Source organism: Microcaecilia unicolor, chromosome 2 (genome assembly GCF_901765095.1).
Source record: "Microcaecilia unicolor chromosome 2, aMicUni1.1, whole genome shotgun sequence".
In the NCBI taxonomy this organism is placed as follows: Eukaryota; Metazoa; Chordata; class Amphibia; order Gymnophiona; family Siphonopidae; genus Microcaecilia; species Microcaecilia unicolor.
Genome location: NC_044032.1, coordinates 559,437,303 through 559,457,969, shown reverse-complemented (window position 1 = coordinate 559,457,969; position 20,667 = coordinate 559,437,303). Strand labels below are relative to the sequence as shown.

At 45.0% G+C, this 20,667-nt stretch overlaps 1 protein-coding gene across 10 annotated transcripts in view; it reads right to left on the bottom strand.

Moving 5' to 3' along the window:
- Nucleotides 1-20,667, bottom strand: part of LOC115461542 (multifunctional protein ADE2) — a 192,274-nt gene that overhangs the window by 5,153 nt on the left and 166,454 nt on the right. For all 10 annotated transcript variants that reach the window (XM_030191416.1, XM_030191419.1, XM_030191418.1 and 7 more), the window contains 3 exons: nucleotides 10,822-11,001; nucleotides 10,434-10,547; nucleotides 1,848-1,931 (listed from right to left, as the gene is read on the bottom strand). In XM_030191416.1, the coding sequence (XP_030047276.1) occupies nucleotides 1,848-1,931; nucleotides 10,434-10,547; nucleotides 10,822-11,001 (378 nt within the window). The remainder of the gene's footprint in view (nucleotides 1-1,847; nucleotides 1,932-10,433; nucleotides 10,548-10,821; nucleotides 11,002-20,667) is intronic.

Genomic DNA, 20,667 nt, shown 5'->3' with positions numbered 1-20,667 from the left:
AGCCAGCCAAGTGTTCTCATAATGTCATCACAGATTATAGTACAACTGGGCTAGAAGCAATCTGAAGGGGTCATCCACCAGAGTATTCTAAGTCCACTATCCAACCTCCAAGCAGGACTGTAGCCTAGTAGATTAGAGTACTGGGCTGACAGCAGGGAAGCCTGGTTCAAATCCTACTGCTGCTCCTTATCCTATATTTACTGGACAATTTCTGGCTGCTCCACAGCAGATGAAATGCATGTACACAAGTGTTTTAAAAGCCACTTGTGTACAGCACAACTCCACCCTTGCTATGGCCCCAGGAATATGCAGATAAAATTGGACAGGAGTATACATGCTAAAAGCCATTTTCCTCATAGAAAACATGATTTGTGTGTCAACAATGCTTTATAAAAATTACACTTTGTATCAGTGATCCTCACAGTTTGCTGACATGACCCCACTTTAGCATTTGAAAATTCAAACCCAGACAACTACCAAAACAAGTCAGTGGGGTGGCAGAAGCCACGTCTTTTTCCCAAATTCTCTCAAAGACCTACACAGATGCCCTGATAAGTATCATATTTATTATGTTTCTTGAACTAGCAAGTTTATTTTTTTACATGTTATACAATACTATGTATGTTTAAGTAATCGCCTTTCAATCAGCCCATCCTCCAGCTGACAGCCACTCTCTCCGTTTCCCTCTGATCTCCTTCTCAGGATACTGAGCTTCCCCATCTAGCAGGATTTGCCTATGATGTATCTGCTGTTATAGCTACCTATAACACCTCAGACCTTTTTGGTCTGATGGGGAGGCTATCAGCACAGGACTACACTAAGCCTTCTCCTCTGTATTCATGTCCTTCCTCTGGGGTGTAATACTGTGCCAGAGACCAGAGAGGAGGGGCAGCAGCAACTAATTCTCTGCTCCAAAGCTGCACCTCCTTGCTTTTATCACACCACCCCGGGAATGTGAGGAGAGATTAGTGATCCCAGCACAGCCTGTGTACACTCAATAACTCCTGTATGGGAAGGATTCTGGCCTGCTCAGGCTGAGGCTCCCATGTGGGATAAAGAGCCTGAAATGTATGTGCTCTACACATCTAGCATGGACATCAACAAGACACTGGCAAGAACATCAGATATCCTGTCAAGCAAAGCACAGATATAAGTTGTCTCCCAGCTGGTAGTGCAGAAAAGCTGAGGATTGGCCATTACTTTGAGATAGCTGGGCCTCAGCGCAATAGTGACCCTGCAGAACTGGCTGTGTGCTTTCCTTAATTCACCAGTTTCTCCTCATGACCACACTGTATCATTTGGGGTCATGCCCCTCAGTTTTAGAACCACTGGCTTATATGTACTGGGAGCGATGTACTCTTAGCTGCAAAGCAAAAGTACCATGTTATCCCTGGGTAATCTGTTCCAGGACTTAAATGTTCATAATGTAATCCTAGTTAACACAAATCTCCCCATGTGGAATTTTTCGTTATTCTAATCAGCTCAGAGTGGGCATTTTTGGAGATGTGGTTGGATCAGAGATGTTGGGGAAATTGCCAGTTAGCTAGAAGTGTTAATCACACAACTATCCAACTGTACAGGAAGATGGGGTTAAAATCTAGGTTAAATCTGGCTGGCTACGCTACAGTCCTTTAGATTTAGGAAATTGCAACTTAATTGACTGGGTTGTGCTAAAGCTTTTCCCAATTCTAGTCAAATATAACAGACTAAACACTAAACAGCTTACTGAGATCTGAGCCTCGAAACGTATCTTAAAATCCAAAAACAGAACATTCTGGAATCAAATGTGTGCATGGAAATTTTGACTCTACGCTGTAGGGTTACCGTAGTAATGGGCATACAATTACCTCCACTCTAGCTGCAACCCATTCAAAGTTTCTCTTCACCATCTGCATAGCTTCAGGAGTCACTTCTTTAAGATCACGATACGTCTACAGACAAAAACAAAATAAAACCTATGCTTAGAAAGTGAGGACTAACTTTGTTCGTAAGAGAGAAAATGAATTCCAACCAAGCATTACACATACATTTTGGTCATTTAAGTTACATTTCCTTTCCTTTGAATGGACTGCGCTATAAAGAGTGAAAATGGGACATCTTCCATTCTCTAGTGCAATGGTATATACTTCCTTTCTGTGGTTACAATAAAAGCAGTTTGCATATTATATACAGGTACTTTTTGTACCTGGGCCAATGGAGGGTTAAGTGACTTGTCCAGAGGCACAAGGATCTGCAGTGGGAATCGAACCCACATGCATCTGAGGGAAAGACCTATGAGGTCTACACATACCATTGTTATCTGTGGCCAATTCTTTTGCTAGTCCAAATACACCGCCTTGAGTGAATTATTTCAAAAGGGCGGTAAATAAATAAATAAGAGGTACTGCATACTGCCAAGAGTCCACATCTCTCCAGGACTAGTCAGCAGAACTGGCAATAGCACTTAATTTCACCATGAGGGACAAAAAAAGTACTTGACCTGGACTGGAGACAGAATGCTGGACTTGATGTACTATTTGGTCTGATCTTATGCTCATAAATACAGATTTGTGGTTTTTGGTTTTTCTATGCACTGAATAGAGTGGGTCCATAAATCATAACAGCTCGAGAACATTTTCTTTAGCAAAATTTATATTCCGCTTGATGTGCTCAAGATTTATCAACAAAGTGCAAGATATTTAAGCACGTTTGTAGAAATGTTTTTACATAACTATAAAATGCTAAAAAAATTATATATATATATATATATATATATATATATATATATATATATATATATATATATATATATATATATATATATATATAAGAATATTGTCTGCATAAATCCTACAATCATTTATGTGCGAAGGTATAAGAAAAATGCAAATAGAGCTCAGACCTGCAGCATCCCATACTTCATGCCAATTAAAACTCTCAGCAAACTCAACCCTCTGCATCTGTCCACCAAAACCACCTCAGAACCATCAACCCTCAAATCAAGCTATCGTAATACACTCAATAGTTTCAAAAGCAAAGAATGTTAAAAAACAAAACCAACTTGAATCCTGCTTAGCCAATCCATATAGCAGAGGGTAACAGGAAAAGCCTAGAGTTTCTTCACTATGGTTTTTATGCAAGTCACACAAACTCCAGGATCAGATTATCCTCCAGAAACTCAGATACCCAAAACACATTTCTTCAGTTCAAGAAACTAAATTAGTTTTCACAATAATTACCCAAAATAAAACAGAAAATACCACAGACACTATAAAACCATGTTTACCAAGTCTGGTCCTGGAGTACCTCTTGCCAGTTAGGTTTTCAGGATATCCATAATGAATATGCATGAAAGATTTGCATACAATGGAGGCAGTGTATGTAAATCAAGTTCAGGATCCAGAGTTTACACAATTTATTTTTTTTCTTCCTGAAGCTCAAATTAATACTAAGCCTCAAAACTACCCCTGACTTTGCTGCAAGCTTATCTAGTGTAGCAAACACTGATGCATTAAATTTCTCCATCAAACCTTTTGGGTCACAAATCAAACTCCTCAATAGCCCATTTCCTATCATCGATTTTGCCACAAGAGGAGTTCAATCATCTATCTTCTATCCATTACCAAGCAATATATTAAAGTGTAACAAAAAAAAGTGACAACAGGGAGGCCCTTTCACAAAAGCTTAACATGCGCACTAAGAATTAGAGAAAGCTAAATGCCAAGAAGCTCATTTTATACCTACAGGCTGTTTAGCCTATAGTGTGTGCAAATTCCTCTAACGTGCGCTAAGGGCCCAACATCTTCCAGCTCAGCAGACACTCCATTCTGGATAGATAGTGAAATTAAATTTAGCTGTGACCAGCTATATATGCAGCAAAAAATTGATGTATTGTGTAAACCTTAACAGACTTGGTAGTTGATGTTTTTTTTTTTTTTTTAAAGCTACAAGGAACTTTAAACGCTTCAGCATGCACATTAAAATCACCAAGTATGAGTAAAATTTCAAAATCAACCCCTGCAAATATTTCTACCAAGGTTAGCAACTCAATAGCGGAGCTATGTGGAATCCTATAAATTAAAAATATATTTCAACCACAATCCCCTTATAAAAGAGACACACACACAACCTTGAGTTGTAACTTTGTTTCTATAGGGGGCATAAGAAGTTTTTTTTTTTTTTTGAATTTGTATGAAGTCTTTATTGTTCATTGAAACAACACAAAGAATGCAAAATACTATCCAGCAGATTACATTTACCTTTGACTAATACAGTATTCCACTAGTGCTTTGTACAGTATAACTCATCATAGTTTCAACTTTCCGATATCAACATTTTTAAACTTCAACATTTTTGTTTTTTTCCCAACTGTTTAATAGAACAGAGGTTACCCTCCCTCCCGCCCCCCTACCCCTCTCCGCCAAGAGAGCACCGCTGAGCACTACCTCTTTTTTTTTTTTTTTTTTTTTTTTTTTTTTAATATATTTAACTAGGCACTCTTCTCTCAGACATATTAGTTCGTCAGAGCGTCTACAGGAATGTATTTCCAAACAGAGTGCCATTTCCCCATTTGTTGCTTATGCTCAGCCACCAATCTTTCCATTTCACGTACATACCTCAACTTATTAAGCCACTTAGCCAGCGGGGGAACTCCCTCCCTCCTCCATTGTGAAGCTACAACCACCCTTGCTGTACCAACCACATACTTTGCCAAAGTTTGTTGACAGGATAGTAAGCCTGCAATCCTAGCTGAAAATAGGAACACCTCAGGGGCCCAGGGCACTGTACACCCTATCCAAGCCTGCAGCCTGTAATGTACCGCCTTCCAAAAGGCACGAATTTTAACACAATTCCACCATATGTGTCCCATGGTACCCTCTTGGCCACACCTTCTCCAACACATGCCCGAGGCATTTGGGAAAATCCGCCTCAATCGGGCAGGCGTGAGATACCACCGATATAATACTTTCATAGCATTCTCCTGCAGGGGTACATGGGTTGACACCTTCACAGCTGCTTTTTCTATGCTCTCCCACCCAGGGTCTCCCAAACTCGTCCCCAGCTCTCGCTCCCAGCTTTTCCTATGTGCCCCGTAACTGGGCGCCTGCTTGCTTATATTATGGTACAGGGAACCTATCAATCCCCTAGATGAAGCATGTCGCTCACATATCCCCTCCAATTCTAATTTCTCACGCTGCATCACCTCCCTCACCGCCTTGCTTTTAAGGAGAGATACTAATTGACGGTATGCAAAGTCACCTCCCTCCACCCCAGGATATCTGCCCCGCAATGTGTCGAAAGATACCAGCTTATCAGCTTCAAATAATTGGCCCCAGGTTCTCACCCCTATCTCATACCATTTAGTAAAGATCCCCGTAGCCGTCCCCGGTAAAAATAAAGGATTAAAGGCTATCGGCGTGTAGCGAGTCAATATACATTGTCTCTTAGGGAACAAACTATCCCAATAATGGAGCGTTACCGCTGTGGAGGGACAAGCTCTTTCATTTATACTTCTAAAGGATTTTGGCAGCCACATTAATGCACTCAAAGGTTTGTCACCCACAGAGTGTTGTTCTATTTGCACCCATTGGCGGTCCGGGTATTCTTGATACCATTCCAGTGCTGCTTTCCCCTGCGCTGCCCTGTAATACCATGCAAGATTAGGTACCCCAAGTCCACCCCTTTTCCTTTCCTTATATAGGAGCGACCTCGCTAGCCTAGGACGCTTTCCTGCCCAGACGAATCGCACCAGCCTATCTTGTAAATTAGCTAAGAATCGCCTGGGCATTATCACAGGCAGCACCTGAAAAAGGTATAACAGTCTTGGCAAGACATTCATTTTAAGAATAGCTATCCTGCCAAACCATGATGTTCCCAAATCTCCCCACCTCTCTAGATCTTCCATGATAATTTTACCCAACCCCTTATAATTTGCATTAAAGAGCTCCGAAGGATCCCTAGTCAGATTCACCCCCAGGTATTTTAAATGTTTGTGGGCCCACCGAAATGGGGATGAAATCTTTAAAGACTCCACCACATCCTCCGGAATTGTCACATTCAGGGCCTCAGATTTTGTCATGTTGACCCTAAATCCGGACACCGCTGAATACTGCTGTATCATGTGTTCTAAGTGCGGGAATGTGGTCAAGGGTCTAGTGACGAACAATAATACATCATCTGCAAATAAGGCCAATTTATGTGTTCTATCCGCTATCTTAGCTCCCGAGATATCAGGATCAGACCGCACACGGGCTGCAAAAGGCTCCATTACCATTGCAAATAATAAGGGAGACAAAGGGCATCCCTGCCTAGTACCTCTGTGTAAATTGAATAAGTCTGAATTTCCTCCATTGACCCGAACACAGGCCTTAGGGAACTCGTAAAAGGCCCGAATCCAGCTACGAAATTGTATTCCAAACCCCATATTTTCCATCACCTTATACATGAAGGGCCAGTGAACCCGATCAAAGGCTTTTTCCGCGTCGAGGCTTAAAAGACATAACGGCTTCTGATTGTTTTTTGCCAAGTTCATTATATCCACCGCCCTTCTAATATTGTCCATCGCCTTTCGGTACTGAACAAAACCCACTTGGTCTGGATGAATAAGTACTGGCAAAATAGGGGCCAGACGGTTCGCCAGTACCTTAGCCAATATTTTGACATCTGCATTAAGCACAGAAATAGGTCTGTAGGATCCGCATTCAGAGTGATCTTTGCCTGGTTTAGGCAAGACCGCTATCCATGCCTCCATCATTGATTGAGGTAATGACCCCCCTCTCCCCACCTGATTAAACAAATCTGCTAGGAGCGGAGCTATTTCAGGGGCAAACTTCCTATAGAACTCATTGGGCAACCCATCAAGCCCGGGCGATTTATGTGAGGGGAGACTACTAATTGCTTCCTGGATTTCCACGGGAGTAATTGGCTCATCTAACATTGTCTGCTGCTGGTGACTCAGAGAGGTAAGTTCACTATCCTGTAAGTAATGATCTATCAATTCCATCGAAGGGTTGAGCTCCTGGGCATATAGATCTTTATAAAATTCCCCAAATCTGTGTCGTATTTGTTCGGATGTACTTAAGGTATCTCCTCCACCATCTCGTATCTTTATGATATTCCGCTCAACTTTTTGCCTGCGCAACTTAATGGCGAGAAGGCGCCCTATTTTGTTAGCATATGCATATGAGCTCACCCTATTCTTTGCCTGTAGCATGCTTAGGTGTTCTGAATATATGGAGTCAAGGCGCATTCTCTGGGAATTAAGTTCTCTCAGAACCCTAGCTGCGCCAGTAGCCTTATGCTGCTCCTCTAGCAAACGAATGCTTTCCAGGCATTCCGCGATCTGCGCCCTACGAGCTTTCGATCGTCTACTGGCCAATTGTAGGAAATATCCCCGGGTCACCGCCTTCATAGCATCCCATATTATACTAAGCTGGGGTCCTGAGCCTAGATTAAATTCAAGATACTCTTTCAACACTTGCTTGTAGCCATCCACCACTGTTCCCTCCCGCAGAAGACCAGTATTCAGTGTCCATCTTTTATTTTTTTTTTCGGCCCTAATATTTGGTAGAGTCACCCATATGGGGGCATGATCCGACAGAGTCACATTACCTATCCCTGCTTCAGGACCATGCTCCACCAGGGTTGCATCCACAAATATATAGTCTATGCGTGAGTAAGAGTTATGTACTGCAGAGTAAAATGTGTAGTCTCGTACCCTCTGATGTTTTACCCTCCATAGGTCCACTGTGCCCAGCGAAAGCGCCAAAGACTTCAAGGCCAAAGATTCCCTATGACCCTCGCCTCTGGGGAGCCCTGAACGATCTATGCTCGGGTTCATCACTGTATTAAAGTCCCCCCCTATTACTAGTGAGCCCTGCGCAAAAGTAGCCAAGGAATTTCTAACCTTCTCCAGGAACCCAGCCTGTCCCGTGTTAGGCGCATATATAGAGGCCAGGGTTAAATCCACATTATCAATCTTGGTATGCATAAAAATATAGCGTCCACCCACATCCCGTTTTACCTTAAGAACCTGCGCCCCAACCGCAGCATGAATCAAGATCGCAACTCCTCCTTTCTTTGACCCAGTTGCTGATGCACAATACACTACTGGGTACTCTGGATGGGAAAGAAGCCTTTCATGTCTACCCACCAAATGCGTCTCCTGCAGGAGAACCACATGTGGTCTATGCTGCTTTATTTCCTTATAAAACTTTTGCCTCTTCTGAGGCATGTTTAGGCCCTTTACATTGTAGGAGAGAATTTTTAAGTCTGTATCAATCACCGTAGTTTGTAATAAAGCTGTTCTATCGCACCCCTGCATGATATCTCTATACAGTGCCATAATGCAAAATATACTCCCTGCATACCCAGCAGTGCCCCTCTCTCTCCCTTATTTTCCCATATCTCACTATCCCCCCCTCCCTCCCACCCCCCCCCTCCCTCCCCCCCCCCCTCCATTCACACCAATTGGAAGACCAATGTCCTCCAAGTGGGTCTTTGGGAAGTTATTCACCCACCACATAGTTCCCAAACCCACATCTATCCCTCCCCATCAATATCAGCTCATTCACGATCCCACTTAATCCTCACCCTTACATCTTTCATTACTATGCCCTCCCTTCAATTTACCATTTCAACATTCTTCAAAATCATACATTTTAAGGTTGTTGTCAACCCTACCATCAATGTTCAGAGTCAACTGGCATTTGCGGCAATGCCTACCCATCAAGGTAATCTCCTGGAAGCATGTCCCCAGTGTCCCGATCCAACTTGCTTCAACGCTTCTGGTTATTATGCCTTGCGGGTCCCGGGGTTCTCTGCCATCGCTGAAGCCTCGTCTTGGTAGCTGGCGCCATCACTCCAGGTGCAGTCTTTGTGGACACCATCTCAGCTGCGTGCAAGGCGTCCCATGCCTCTTGAAGAGTTTGCACCCGATATTTGGTGCCTTTCAGAGAGAAATTTAATGAGAAGGGGAAGCCCCATCTATATTGTATCTGTTGTTTGCTCAAAACTTCCAGCGCCGGTCTCATCAGCCTCCTCATCTGGAGCGTGAATAACGAGAGGTCCTGATAGACCTGAACCGGGGCTCCACCATACTCCAGGCTCTTTGTCTTCCTAGCTGAGGCTAAAATTCTCTCCTTAATCTCATATTTGTGAAATCTCACAATGATGTCCCTTGTCTGCTGCTCTTTTCGTGCTCCAAGAGCTCTGTGCGCTCTGTCCAGCTCGCATCTCATTTCATCTGCCTCAGGGCCCAACAAAGTAGAGCACAATGTATGCACTATTTCTGCCACGTTCTCTGTGTCTCCACCCTCTGGGACTCCTCGGAAACGGAGATTATTTCTTCGTCCCCTGTTTTCGATATCATCTAGTTTATATTGCAGGAGCTCATGTTTTTGTTCCATAGTCTGTAACATATTAGTGTGCTTATCAAGCAGTTCAGCGTGCTCATCTAGTTTTAACTCTGCCTCCTCCACTCTACCGCCCAATTCTCTGAGGTCCGCGCTGAGCGTATCCATGCGCTCTAAAATTTCTACTTTTGACTGCTTAATCTCCGACTGTATCGTAGCAGTTAACTTACGGAGCTCAACGGACAGTCCTTTCTTGGAAGGGGGGGCTCGCGTCTCAGCCATAGATAACGCTGAATCTGAATCCGAAGGAGACCCGCGCTCCGGGGACTCGCGGTGTCTGGAGGCCTTACTCGCCACGCTTTTCTCCGCTTTTTCCATCTCCTTTTTCCGGGTCGAGGCCGCTTTACTCATAGCGTCTGTATGCCAGGAAGTATTTTCTTACAGTTTTGCAATTTTTATCGCCGTTTGGATCGTGTTGTTTCCAATTTTACAGCTTTGGGGAAGGGAGCTGTGAATTCAGGCTACCATGCCGTCGGCTGACGTCACTTCCTCGGGGGCATAAGAAGTTTTAAAAAATAAACCAAAACCCTTTTCCCCTGTTGCAGCTGATACGCACAAGAATAACCTACAGGACAAAGTGCATGAGGTATCTGAACATCTGAATTAGCATGAGAAAGTCAAGACTCACTGCTAAAGCAAATCTTAGGCTGCTCATTGTTATCAGATCAAAAATAAATCAAAGTTGTACTTTTTTTTCCTAATGCTACCACACTAAGAGTAGATTAACATATACCGTATTCTTTGTAATAACCCCCCCTCCCCCAATGCCAGGACACAAAACACCTGGAAAATTTGGTTTTAAAACCAAATCAAGATCCCACCCCCCGGCAATGCTCTCCGCCACCCTCCATGACTACCACCCCAAGACAACAAGATATCTCTTACCTCATCTAGAGTTTATGGTGCTGGGCCAGTGCAATGCTCCTCAGAGATGTTTGTAAATTAATATTTGAGACTACAGACTGAAAAATTGCTGCATGCCTCCCCAGCGCCACCACCAATTAAAAAAGTACTCACCAACAGAAATAAAAATCCACTTACCTGCTTGTCCTTTTGCTGGCTTCTGTCTCCAGAGGGCCAGAGTCTCCAGGAATCGTTGTCAATCACATCAGCGAGGACAATCTCTTTCTTAGACACATCGACACCAAATTCAATCTGTCAAAAAACACGTGTTGTAGAGATAATAAAACCTGGTGAAAAGGGTCTCAGATGCTATAAGTATTTGCTTAGTTTACAGAATTAAATATGGGGCCCTATTTACTAAGCCGCACTATAGGCCTGTTAACATTTTTAACACACGTTAACCATGTACACGCTTACAATATCCCTATAGGCCCCTACATGGTTAGCATGCGCTAATTGTAGGATCATTAAAAAATGCTAACGCGCCTTAGTAAACAGGGCCCTAAATATGATCAGCTTGCCTTACCTTCATGTCTACCAGTGTGCAGTCTTGGGTTGACCAAGCCTTTTCCAGAATCTCAAAAATAGCCACTGTGGAGCGGCTCATGATATCTACCTCAGTCTGACCAATCAGAAGCCCCGCACAGTTAAATTTTGCTGCTAATATTTGCTCTGCAGACCACTGAGGATCATTATTGGCATCATCCTAGGGAAACACAGATACAACATTATGGAGGTTGTTTAACTTGAAGCTAATCAATTTTATTGATGACAACCAGAACTGTATAGCAAATGATCATCCATACATGTTATCAACAATTTTGTGTAAAAAAAAAAAAAAAAAAATTGCTTCCACCTTACCACAATGGGGGCATAAGATTTCTTAGGCATTAGCACAAGTAGGGATTTATGTAAGTAAGATACTGACATACAAGTCACCTGAGATGATGTAAAGGCGGCTTGCAATTGAGCTACCATGTTTAGAACACAACCTGCACGTATGAGTTCAGACATAGTAGATATCCTAAAACACTGGCTGTGGTGCCTCCAGGACTAGGCTGGGAACCACTGATTTAGGGGATGGCCTGTTAGTAGGGATATTCAGCAGTACTTTCAAGACTAGGTTTGGGAAACACTGGTTTAAGGGATAGCCTGTTAGTGGGGATATTCAGCAGTACTACCTGGTTAAGTGCTGCTGAATGTCCAGGATTGGCTAGCTCAATGGGATTTAACTGGGCAGGAATGTCTCCTGCCTGGTTAAACCCTTTTGAACAGTGACCCCATAGTATCACGCCAGTGTTTCCCAAGTCCAGTTCTGAGTACCCCTTACCAGTCATTTTCAGGATATCCAAAATGAATATGCATGAACTTGATTTGCATACACTATTATATGCAAATCTCATGTATATTCATTGTGGATATCCTGAAAACCTGACTAGCAAGGGGTACTGCAGGACTGGAACTGGGAACACTGGTGTACACAACCCCTGAACATAAAGACAGCTTTGTGCTACACCAAAATCCCTGGCGCAACACCTCACTGAAGAGAGATACGGGAATCCTACTAAGAAGGAAACAGCTATACCAACAGCAAAAAACAAGGCGGCAAGCAAAGTGTATTTTAACTTTTGCTCTACAATATACAGCACAAGCTGGTGATGGAAGCCACGCCTAGGAAGATCTAAAGATGTGTCACAAAACGAAAATGGAATGAATTGTTTCTCAAAGACAAAACTCTAACTTGCAATTAAAGTCACAGACCAGCAAAATAGACCAGAAGCAGTAATATCTAGTGCAAAAAAGGAAATGTGGCAATTTCTGAAACAGTCACACTACCAAATGTACCAATTCTCATCTTTCCATTTTCCCTACTTTTCTTCAGTAAAGCGGTGTGGTAGCTGTGTTAGACCACTTTTAAAGGTAATAAATAGAAACAAAACAAAATATAGAAAAGAAAATAAGATGCTAAATGTATTAAGTTAGTCCAATAAAAAAAGGTCTCTTATTTTCTGTTTTGTTTTACTTCTATTTCTTACCCTAATATTCTGTAAGCTGGTACCAACTATTATCCTATATTTTCACCAAATTCCCTTTAATTCTGGTTTTTAAATGTTAAGACACAGAATTACAGGTGTACATATTTTCACTTAATGGTCCTTACAGAGAACATACAGAGGCCATGAAAGAAGGGAAAATTAGGTTCTTACCTCGGTAATTTTCTTTCCTTTAGTCATAGCAGATGAAGCCATTACATATGGGTTGTGTCCATCAACCAGCAGGGGGAGATAGAGAGCACTCAAATTTCACAGTGCCACATGGTCAGCTAGTGCCACTGCCTCTTCAGTATTTGAAGCTTCCAAAGCAGTATAACAAACCGCAATGGGAATAACATGAACTTTCCTCACAGCGAACGATGGCCCCATAACAAGGGCATGAACTCAAAAGGAGGGAATGAACACATCCTCCTGGAGGGAATAAACTCGTCCTCCTCTTTGTATTTATGGAGGGAATACACACATCCTCCTAGAGGGAATGAACTCAACCTCCTACACATGAACCGGAGGGAATGAACTCATCCTCCTATAAGTGAACAAGAATCCTGAAGACTGTTTTCCAACTTTCTCCCAAGGAAGGATTAGAACTTCAGGAAACAAGAACAGAACCTGAAACAGATTCACAGCATACAGACAATCATACAGGGAGGGTTCATGGCTTCATCTGCTATGACTAAAGGAAAGAAAATTACCAAGGTAAGAACCTAATTTTCCCTTCCTTGTCATCAAGCAGATGAAGCCATTACATATGGGATGTATCAAAGCAATCCCTATATAGGGTGGGAACAAGTCACACCACGCGCTAGCACTTGTGCTCCAAAACGCGCATCCCTCCTAGCAGCCACATCCAGCCTGTAATGTCGGGCAAAAGAGAGCTTCGAAGCCCATGTTGCTGAACTGCAAATCTCATGAAGAGAGAGTGCTCCAGTTTCAGACCAAGAGGAAGAAATCGCTCTTGTAGAATGTGCCTTAAAGGCTACAGGTGGAGGCCGGCCGGCAAGAAGATAAGCTGAAAAGATAGCTTCTTTGAGCCAGCGGGCAATAGTGGCTTTAAACGCTGGAGACCCTCTGCGAGAACCAGATAGTAAAACAAATGATCAGAGGTCCTGAAAGAATTAGTAACTCGCAGATACTGCAAAAGAGTCCTGCGCACATCCAACAGGTGCAACTGCCCAAAGGATTCTGGAAACTCCTCCTTAACAAAAGAGGGTAGAAAAATAGGCTGGTTTAGGTGAAACGCTGAAACCACCTTAGGCATGAAGGAAGGCACGGTACGAACCGTGACCCCAGACTCGGAAATTGCAGAAATGGGTCTCGACAGGACAGCGCCTGGAGTTCTGACACCCGTCTCGCCGAAGTAATGGCCACAAGAAAAACGGCCTTTAGTGTCAAATCTTTCTCTGAAGCTCGCCGTAGCGGCTCAAAAGGAGAACCCTGCAGAGCCTTCAAAACTAGCCCCAGGTTCCAAGCTGGACAAGGTGCCCGCACGGGAGGACGGAGCCAAAGCACCCCTCTAAGAAACCGTGCCACATCTGGATGAGCAGCTAAAGACACGCCTGCAACCTTACCATGAAGGGAGGCCAATGCTGTCACTTGCACCCGCAGGGAATTATAGGTCAAGCCTTTTTTGTACACCATCCTGCAAAAAGTCCAAAATCGGCGAGACAGGAGCCTGCATGGGTGTGATCGCTTTTGAAACACACCAAGCCTCAAACTGGCGCCAGATCCTGGCATAAGCCACGGAAGTGGACCGCTTGCGGGCTTGCAGGAGAGTGGAAATAACATTATTGGAATAGCCTTTGCCTCTCAATTGCGCCCTCTCAATAGCCATGCCGTAAGACCAAAACGGCAGGCGTCCTCCATGTCCACCGGTCCCTGCGACAACAGGTTCGGTACCAGAGGTAAAGGAAGGGGAGCCTCCACTAGCATCTGTCGGAGGTCCGCATACCAAGGCCCCCTGGGCCGAACCGGGGTGATGAAAACCACTTCTCCTGGGTGAAGCCGAATCCGCAGGAGCATATGCCCTATCAAGGGCCACGGAAGGAACACATACCAGAGACCAGGGTTGAGCCAAGGCATCCAACCCGGCTGAGCGAGGATCTCTCCATCTGCTGAAAAGCACGGGACTTTGGCATTTGAGCTTGTCGCCATAAGATCCATTACGGGCTTGCCCCATTTGGCACATATCTGCAGGAATACTTCGTCTGCCAGTTCCCATTCCGCTAGATCGATTTGATGCCTGCTTAGATAATCGGCTTGCACGTTGCTCTGACCTGCAATGTGAGCTGCCGACAGAAACTGTAGATGCAGATCGGCCCAAAACTGGAAATGTTTTCCCATCACCGCAAACCGCAGAAACTTCTGGTGCGGGGGCCAAATTGGAATGTGCAAGTAAGTTTCTTTCAGGTCCAGAGACGTGAGAAACTCTCCTGGCTGTACCGCCGCACTGACGGAGCGCAGGGTTTCCATGTGAAAATGCCGCACTCTTAGGGACTTAATTCTTTTAAGAATTAAGCTTGAGCTACCAGGTACTTCTTAGCCAGGATCAGGTGACCCTCAGGGGGAGGAATGCTGGCTTCGGCCTAACCCCTGGTAAGCCTTTTCTTGGTTGAGAGGTGCCCAGCTCTCCCACCGGTTGCCTTCTCAGGTGCCGTGGAGGACTTGCAGCTCATCTGCATATCCTCGGAGCCTTCGCCAGAGTGACTCCCAGGTCCGTTCCGATCCACTCGGGGCCTCTGCTCAAGGTGCACAGTGCTCCTACCAGGTGCTGTGGAGGACTTGCAGCGTTCTGCATATCCTCACAGCTGCATCCGGGGTGACTCCCAAATCCACCCCGACCTTCCCAGGGCCTTCGCCACAGTTACCCAGGGCTTTCGCTCCACCTACCCAGAGCTACCAGGTACTTCTTAGCCAGGATCAGGTGACCCTCAGGGGGAGGAATGCTGGCTTCGGCCTAACCCCTGGTAAGCCTTTTCTTGGTTGAGAGGTGCCCAGCTCTCCCACCGGTTGCCTTCTCAGGTGCCGTGGAGGACTTGCAGCTCATCTGCATATCCTCGGAGCCTTCGCCAGAGTGACTCCCAGGTCCGTTCCGATCCACTCGGGGCCTCTGCTCAAGGTGCACAGTGCTCCTTCTAATAAGTTCTGGGAGAAGAGGATATTTCTCTGGTAAGTGAACAAATTTTGCTTGTGCTTTCGGAATTTGAAGATTGGGGTTTAAAGGAGGAACTGTAAGTTAGTGATAGGCTGATATCCTTAATACTTTAGCAAGTTTTAAATTACGGAAAAACTCAAAAAACACTAAGATGGAGTCAGCAGTCCAGCAGCGAGAGGGGTGCTATCCAGTCTTTTGCATTGAGTGTCACATGTATGATTATCTCCCAATTGGTGAGGTGTCATATGTGTGTGCCCGATGCAAAGAGCTCCTAGCTCTCAGAGAACGTGTCCGTTCCCTTGAGGCTAGAGTAGCAGACTTGATGGAGCTGAGGGAGACAGAGAGGTACATAGAGGAGACCTACAGGGATGTTGTAGAGAAGTCCCACCTCCAGTCAGGTAGCCCCTGTGCTACCTTGGAGGAGGGAGGTCTCCTAGAAGGAGAGCATCACCCTGGTGAAGTAGGAAGTACTCCTGTAGCCAGGACCTGCCCACCAGGGGATGTATTATCCTTTCGCACCGAGGATATATCTCCAAATGTTGCCCGGGAGGGAAAGGTTAGGACAGCTGTTGTACTTGGTGATTCGATCATTAGGCATATAGATAGCTGGGTGGCTGGTGGACGTGAGGATCGCCTGGTGACTTGCCTGCCTGGTGCGAAGGTGGCGGACCTCACGTGTCACCTAGATAGGATTCTAGATAGTGCTGGGGAGGAGTCCGCTGTCTTGGTACATGTGGGTACCAATGACATAGGAAAATGTGGGAGAGAGGTTCTGGAAGCAAAATTTAGGCTCTTAGGTAGAAAGCTGAAATCCAGATCCTCCAGGGTAGCATTTTCTGAAATGCTACCTGTGCCACGCGCAGGGCCCAAGAGACAGGCAGAGCTCCAGAGTCTCAATGCGTGGATGAGACGATGGTGCAGGGAGGAGGGCTTTAGATTTGTTAGGAACTGGGCAACATTCTGGGGAAGGGGGAGCCTATTCCGAAAGGATGGGCTCCATCTTAACCAGAGTGGGACCAGGCTGCTGGCATCGGCGTTTAAGAAGGAGATAGAGCAGCTTTTAAACTAGAAATGGGGGGAAGGCCGACAGTCGCTCAAAAGAGCATGGTTCGGGATAAGGTATCTTTCAAAGATATCACCATAACAGGGAAGATAGAGTATCCTGATAGTGAGGTTGCAAAAGAGATAGTAGATCGGGTATCTTTAAATAACAATAAAAATCAGACAAAAGATTGCCAATTAATACTGTCAAGTACTAAGCATGATGTACTTAGGAACAACAAACATAGTTTGAAATGTCTATATGCGAATGCCAGGAGCCTAAGAAATAAGATGGGGGAGTTAGAATATATTGCACTAAATGAAAAATTAGATATAATAGGCATCTCTGAGACCTGGTGGAAGGAGGATAACCAGTGGGACACTGTCATACCAGGGTACAAATTATATCGTAGTGATAGGGTGAATCGGATTGGTGGAGGGGTAGCATTGTATATTAACGAGAGCCTTGAATCAAATAGATTGAAAATTCTGCAGGAAGCAAAACACTCCTTGGAATCACTGTGGATTGAAATTCCATGTGCAAAGGGGAAAAGGATAGTGATAGGAGTGTACTACCGTCCGCCTGGCCAGGACGAACAGACGGATGCGGAAATGTTAAAGGAAATCAGGGACGCAAACAAACTGGGCAACACAATAATAATGGGGGATTTCAATTACCCGCATATAGACTGGGGTAATGTAACATCTGTACACGCAAGGGACATAAGATTTCTTGATGAAATCAAGGACAGCTTCATGGAACAGCTAGTTCAGGAGCCGACAAGAGAAGGAAAAATACTAGACTTAGTCCTTAGTGGTGCTCATGATCTAGTGCAGGGGGTAACGATACGAGGGCCGCTTGATAACAGTGATCATAATATGATCGGTTTTGATATTGGCATTGAAGGAAGTGAAACTAGGAAATCAAGTACGCTAGCGTTTAACTATAGAAAAGGTGATTACGACAAAATGAGAAAAATGGTGAAAAAAAGACTGAAAGGAGCAGCTCGCAGAGTAAAAAACTTGCATCAGGCGTGGATGCTGTTTAAAAACGCCATCCTGGAGGTTCAGGACAAATATATTCCACGTATTAGAAAAAAGGGAAAAAAGACTAAACGTCAGCCGGCGTGGCTAAACAGTAAGATAAAGGAAATCATTAGAGCCAAAAAACAATCCTTCAGAAAGTGGAGAAGAGAACCAACTGAAAGTAACAGGATAGATCATAAGGAATGCCAAGCCAAATGCAAAGCGGAGATAAGGAGGGCAAAAAAGGACTTTGAGAAGAAATTAGCGTTGGAAGCAAAAATACATAGTAAAAACTTTTTTAGATACATTAAAAGCAGGAAACCGGCCAAAGAGTCGGTTGGGCCGCTGGACGAAAATGGTGTTAAAGGGGCGATCAAGGAGGACAAAGCCGTAGCGGAGAAATTAAACGAATTCTTTGCTTCGGTCTTCACCGAGGAGGATTTGGGGGGGACACCGGTGCCGGAAAGAATATTTGAAGCGGGGGAATCGGAGAAACTAAACAAATTCTCTGTAACCTTGGAGGATGTAATGGGTCAGTTCAGCAAGCTGAAGAGTAGTAAATCACCGGGACCTGATGGTATTCATCCCAGAGTATTAATAGAACTAAAAAATGAACTTGCGGAGCTACTGTTAGAAATATGCAATCTGTCCCTAAAATCGAGTGTAATACCGGAAGACTGGAGGGTAGCCAATGTTACTCCGATTTTTAAGAAGGGTTCCAGAGGAGATCCGGGAAATTATAGACCGGTGAGTCTGACGTCGGTGCCGGGCAAGATGGTGGAGGCTATTATTAAGAATAAAATTGCAGAGCATATACAAAAACATGGACTGATGAGACAAAGTCAGCACGGATTTAGTGAAGGGAAGTCTTGCCTCACCAATCTAATGCATTTTTTTGAGGGGGTAAGCAAACATGTGGACAATGGGGAGCCGGTTGATATTGTATATCTGGATTTTCAGAAGGCGTTTGACAAAGTGCCGCACGAAAGACTCCTGAAGAAATTGCAGAGTCATGGAATCGGAGGTAGGGTATTATTATGGATTAAGAACTGGTTGAAAGATAGGAAGCAGAGAGTAGGATTGCGTGGCCAGTATTCTCAGTGGAGGAAGGTAGTTAGTGGGGTCCCGCAGGGGTCTGTGCTGGGTCCGTTGCTTTTTAATGTATTTATAAATGACCTAGAGATGGGAATAACTAGTGAGGTAATTAAATTCGCCGATGACACAAAATTATTCAGGGTCGTCAAGTCGCAGGAGGAATGTGAACGATTACAGGAGGACCTTGCGAGACTGGGAGAATGGGCGTGCAAGTGGCAGATGAAGTTCAATGTTGACAAGTGCAAAGTGATGCATGTGGGTAAGAGGAACCCGAATTATAGCTACGTCTTGCAAGGTTCCGCGTTAGGAGTTACGGATCAAGAAAGGGATCTGGGTGTCATCGTCGATGATACGCTGAAACCTTCTGCTCAGTGTGCTGCTGCGGCTAGGAAAGCGAATAGAATGTTGGGTGTTATTAAGAAGGGTATGGAGTCCAGGTGTGCGGATGTTATAATGCCGTTGTATCGCTCCATGGTGCGACCGCACCTGGAGTATTGTGTTCAGTACTGGTCTCCGTATCTCAAAAAAGATATAGTAGAATTGGAAAAGGTACAGCGAAGGGCGACGAAAATGATAGTGGGGATGGGACGACTTTCCTATGAAGAGAGGCTGAGAAGGCTAGGGCTTTTCAGCTTGGAGAAGAGACGGCTGAGGGGAGATATGATAGAAGTGTATAAAATAATGAGTGGAATGGATCGGGTGGATGTGAAGCGACTGTTCACGCTATCCAAAAATACTAGGACTAGAGGGCATGAGTTGAAGCTACAGTGTGGTAAATTTAAAACGAATCGGAGAAAATTTTTCTTCACCCAACGTGTAATTAGACTCTGGAATTCATTGCCGGAGAACGTGGTACGGGCGGTTAGCTTGACGGAGTTTAAAAAGGGGTTAGATAGATTCCTAAAGGACAAGTCCATAGACCGCTATTAAATGGACTGGAAAAATTCCTCATTTTTAGGTACAACTTGTCTGGAATGTTTTACGTTTGGGGAGCGTGCCAGGTGCCCTTGACCTGGATTGGCCACTGTCGGTGACAGGATGCTGGGCTAGATGGACCTTTGGTCTTTCCCAGTATGGCACTACTTATGTATTTATGTACTTATGTACTAATAGGGCGAAAAGACCCACCTTTTCGCAGCACCACAAAGTAAATGGAGTAGCGACCGCAGCCGAAATCGGCGGGAGGCACCGGGGGGAAACCGCCCCAATGTGAATCAAGCCTTGTAAGGTCTCCTCTACCGCCGCCCGTTTGGCGGCAGAACCGCATCGGGACTCCACAAACACGTCTCTTATCGGGGCATCGAATTCTATTCGGTATCCTTCTCTGATCAGGTCCAAGACCCACTGATCTGAGGTAATCTTGGCCCACTCCTCGAGAAAGAGGGAAAGACGTCCTCCTATAACAGGAATCGAGGAGGGGGCCGGCGCACCCTCATTGAGAGGGTCGCCCTTGAACTCCAGGTCTTGAGCCTGCTGCTGCGGAACGTTTGTCCGAGCGAAAGGAGTTCCTCTGCTGAAAACCGGCCACGAGAAGTGGACCCAGCAGAATGCCCCGGGCGGTACCTTCTAGCTTCACGGAAGCGAGGTCTATAATAGGAGTGAACCACCTGACCCTTGGAGGGAGGCCGCGGCCTATCCTCGGGTAAGCGCTGGGGTTTAGCATCTCCCAGGCCTTTCACAATTTTCTCCAACTCCTCACCCAACAGGAGAAGGCCTTCAAAGGGCAACTTCACCAACCTTTGCTTAGAGGCCATGTCCGCCGCCCAATGCCGTAGCCACAGAAGACGGCGAGCCGCCACTGCTACAGCCATCTGTTTAGCCGAAGCTCTGACAATATCATAAAGGGCGTCAGCCAAAAAGGACAAGGCCGTCTCCATTCGCGGAGCCACTTCAGACAAGGGCTCCGCTCCATCACCGGGCTGTTCCACTGCCTGTGGCAACCATGCCAGGCAGGCTCCAGCAGCATAACAACTGCATGCAGACGCCCGAATAGTAAGATCAGCAA